The sequence below is a fragment of the Pteropus vampyrus genome, unplaced genomic scaffold, assembly GCF_000151845.1.
Source record: "Pteropus vampyrus isolate Shadow unplaced genomic scaffold, Pvam_2.0 Scaffold14, whole genome shotgun sequence".
Taxonomy (NCBI): Eukaryota; Metazoa; Chordata; class Mammalia; order Chiroptera; family Pteropodidae; genus Pteropus; species Pteropus vampyrus.
The window spans coordinates 7,716,631-7,720,464 of NW_011888795.1; the positions used below are offsets into that span (position 1 = coordinate 7,716,631).

The 3,834-nt window shown below is 41.3% G+C and overlaps 1 protein-coding gene across 2 annotated transcripts in view; it reads left to right on the forward strand.

The window, feature by feature from the left end:
* CRYGS (crystallin gamma S) overlaps positions 1 to 3,597 on the forward strand; it is a 7,227-nt gene extending 3,630 nt beyond the window's left edge. For both annotated transcript variants that reach the window (XM_023525959.1, XM_023525955.1), the window contains 2 exons: positions 2,400 to 2,642; positions 3,069 to 3,597. In XM_023525959.1, coding sequence (XP_023381727.1) covers positions 2,400 to 2,642; positions 3,069 to 3,341 — 516 coding nt within the window. In that variant the 3' untranslated portion in view covers positions 3,342 to 3,597. The remainder of the gene's footprint in view (positions 1 to 2,399; positions 2,643 to 3,068) is intronic.
* Positions 3,598 to 3,834: the final 237 nt, after the last annotated feature.

The window sequence follows — 3,834 nt, forward strand, 5'->3', positions numbered from 1 at the left end:
CAGGTAGGAAGACAGCAAAGGAGGAGATAAAGTAAAATAAAATGAACCACAGATTACTAACCAGGATTTGCACTGCAGTCCACTCGCTTGCCTGCCCCTAACGTGTAACTAGCTAGTGACATCAGCAAATCATTTAATTTCTTTTTCTGTAACAACTATAGCAAAAGCTTATTGGAAAATTTGAGCCAGGTATTAAACTAAGTGTTTTATCAACACTGTTCCTTCAGACCCTTGGAACAACCCTCTGCAGGAGATATTGTTATCCAGTTTTGTAAGAGACTGAGCTTTAAAGAGATTCAGTGGTCTTTCCAAGGTCACAGAGCCAGTGACTAGTGGTGCTGTGGTTTTGTTTTCATCTGTTAACTGGGGTATCATGTATCTCTAAATATGTGCTAAAATGAGAAAAGGAGCTAGAAGAGATAAATTTGGGAATGGAAGAAAGGAGATGAAGTAGATGAGTTAGAGGTGAGAAGGGGTAAGGAAGCTTTTAGGGAATAGCAAATAGAGTTGAGAGAAATGGGAAGGATGGTGGGGGAAGATAAAGATAGAAGGAAATGTTAGTAGGTTACTATCTGGAAAGAATCATCTGAGGTGGAAGAGAACGAGGTTTTATGCCCATATGCAAATCATTCTTTGTTTCTTCCTCCTTTATTCCCTATATCTAATTAGTCAACCAAATTCTAAATTTATTTTGACTGTTTCCTCATCATCATTCACATTGCACTTGCCTTTCAGTTGGCCGTCATCATCTCTCACCTCACCCATGGTGAAAATCTATTTCCAGACACATCTCCCACATAATCACCAAAGGATTCTAGCCTGGCTCCTGTGTCATTTTTCTGGCTTTATTTCCTTATACCTCACAAATGTTCGATATGCACCAGTGTTAATGAACCACTTGTCCCTATAATAGGTCATGACTTTCACTCCTTTATTCCTTTGAACAGGCTGTTATTTTTAGTTTGCCTCTGGAAAACCTCTACTTATCCTTCAAGCCTCACATCATATCCTCTCTAGACTTTACTTGGCTCTGCTCCTCTCATCTGATTCGGCTGACATGGTTTTCTTTTTAAACCAATAAAGCAAATTAGCCACAAGGTGGCAGCATAATGCCAGGGAATTGACTGCTCAAATCAATGACATACGTGATTTCATTTTAAATTATAACCTAGTTTTGATCTTGGATTATGGAATTATAGAATAAGAAGGGACAAATTCTGTAGTCCATTTGGTCTGTTTGTTTCCAGGCACTGTTTTATGAAGCCCTAGTAGTTTCTGGGAACTCTCTCCTGTTTCAATCAGAAAAGCTCTGGGTTTTATTTTATAGCCAGGGCTTCCCATGTTTAGTCCTTTTATTTGACAAATGGGAAATTGGAGCCCAGAGAGATGCCTTGACTAAGGTAGTAGGGCTGATTGTGGAGATACAGCTCTGGACCCCAGGTTTATTATTTACCCTTTCTTGGGGCTGCATATTTTCCCAGAGCCATCATGGGTCTCAGAGGTTTATCTCAGGCATTATGGTAAAAACTTGGTAAGAGTTTTCATAAAGAGCATTTTTGCCTTGTCATTTTGTTATTTTGTAACTATCCTCTTACCAATAAAATAACACAGAACATAACGATATATTTTCATGTGTGTATGCCCTATATCAGCAATCCCTAACCTTTTTGGCACCAGGGACCGATGGTCTGAGGTGGAGCTGAAGCGCTGATACTAACGCTGGGGAGTGGCTGCAAATAGAGATAAAGCTTCGCTTGCTTGCCTGCCACTCACCTCTTGCTGTGCAACCCAGTTCTTAACAGGCCACGGACGGGTACCAGTCTGCGGCCTGGGGCTTGGGAACCCCTCCTCTATATATCCATGTAAAATAAACTCTGAAACTAAGGTCTATGTTTTATTTTCCTCTATATTTTAAATCATCTAGAATGAATTTCTGCATTCGAATTCATTCATCTTCATCAAACATTTATTGAAGGTCTGTCAAGTGCTGGGCACGTGTCCATAGCTTAAATAGGCTTGGTCTTCACCCTTGGAAGAAGTTTAGGTGGAATCTGGAAGGAGACACAGATATGTTAGTAGATCATTATATAATATGGTAGGTACCTTGAGCTGTGGGGACAAAAAAGAGGAAGCAATGACTTTGAGTCTGAAACTGCCAGTTTATATTAGAGCACTTTTGTTTTTCTTCATTTTAAGTCTTCAGAAAGTACTCATTCTTATTGTCCACAACTAATGTCTGCCAGAAAGCACATGTTGCAAGGCGAGATAGAACTTATCTTTTCTCCTCAAAATTGAGGAGAAAGGAATTTCTGAAGTGGGGAATATAGTCTTGATTTTTATTTTGTCTGTGAATAAAGCCATCCAACTCCTCGGTTCTCTTTGTTTGCCCTGTACTTCAGATTACTTTCTATGAAGACAAAAATTTTCAAGGCCGCCACTATGACTGTGATTGCGACTGTGCAGATTTCCACATGTACCTGAATCGCTGTAACTCCATTAGGGTGGAAGGAGGTACCTGGGCTGTGTATGAGAGGCCCAATTTTGCTGGGTACATGTACATCTTACCTCGGGGCGAGTACCCCGAATACCAGCATTGGATGGGCCTCAACGACCGCCTCAGCTCCTGCAGAGCTGTTCATCTGGTGAGTCTTGTGGCTCTGGTGTATGTGTGTATATATATTACTCCCTCCCTCACCCCCCCGCCACACACAATTTGTTTTGTTTTGTTTTTTTGCTTTTCTGCAAAAGGGTTTTTCCTGTTATTTTCCTACCTCTTAATGGGAGTGGTGGGGAGGCTGTCTTTTGTTGGCTGCAGAGACTTAAACCTTAGGTCAGTTCATCCCAAGACTGAATACACTTTTCATAGCGCTTTCTCTAACTCTTGAGGATTTTAAGGAGTTAAGGTTTTCTTATTGAAAGTCAGCTGTTTCAGTCAGTGCGCAGTGGGGATGGGAGTTCAGAGCATCTAGCTTTCAAGAGGGTAGCTTCTGAACTATACTGTTGTCTGAATTTCTGACCTGCTGGTGATTTCCGTAATGGTTGCTGTTCATTTCCTCCTGTTTTTTCAGTCTAGCGGAGGCCAGTATAAGATTCAGATCTTTGAGAAAGGGGATTTTAATGGTCAGATGTATGAAACCTCTGAAGATTGTCCTTCCATAATGGAGCAATTTCACATGCGAGAGGTCCACTCCTGTAAGGTGCTGGAGGGTGCCTGGATTTTCTACGAGCTACCCAACTACCGTGGCAGGCAGTACCTCCTGGACAAGAAGGAGTACCGGAAGCCCATGGAATGGGGTGCAGCTTCCCCAGCTATCCAGTCTTTCCGCCGTGTTGTGGAGTAATGACATGGGAGGGGCCATAAGCTTCTTCCTGGGGGCTAAATGCTGGCTGGCTTTGTCACCCAAATAGGCATCATAAATAAAACAATTGGCATGCATTCCACTGTTGACTGTAATGCCTCTCCTTAAATACTTTTAGGGACTAGTAAAATAATGCCCGCCACAGTGGGAAGTTACACAAAGCAGCTCAGCTTTCAGACTACCAGCCTATAGCTTTGTGTCAAACAAAATGGGACTTCATTAAAAGGTTAGAAAATCATATTGTCATGTAGTGGTTCTTGTTGCTTAAGTTTTGTGTTAATGCAACAGGTATAATAATAATAGCTGCCATTTACTGAGTACTTTCATTATCTAATTTTCTCTCCACAACAATCTTATAAGAGAGGTGGTTTTATCTGCATTTTACAAATAAGGAAACCGAGGTTTAGAGAAATAAAAAACTTGCCCAAGTTCACCAGCTGGTGAATGAAAGGACCAGGATTTGGTCCAGGATATT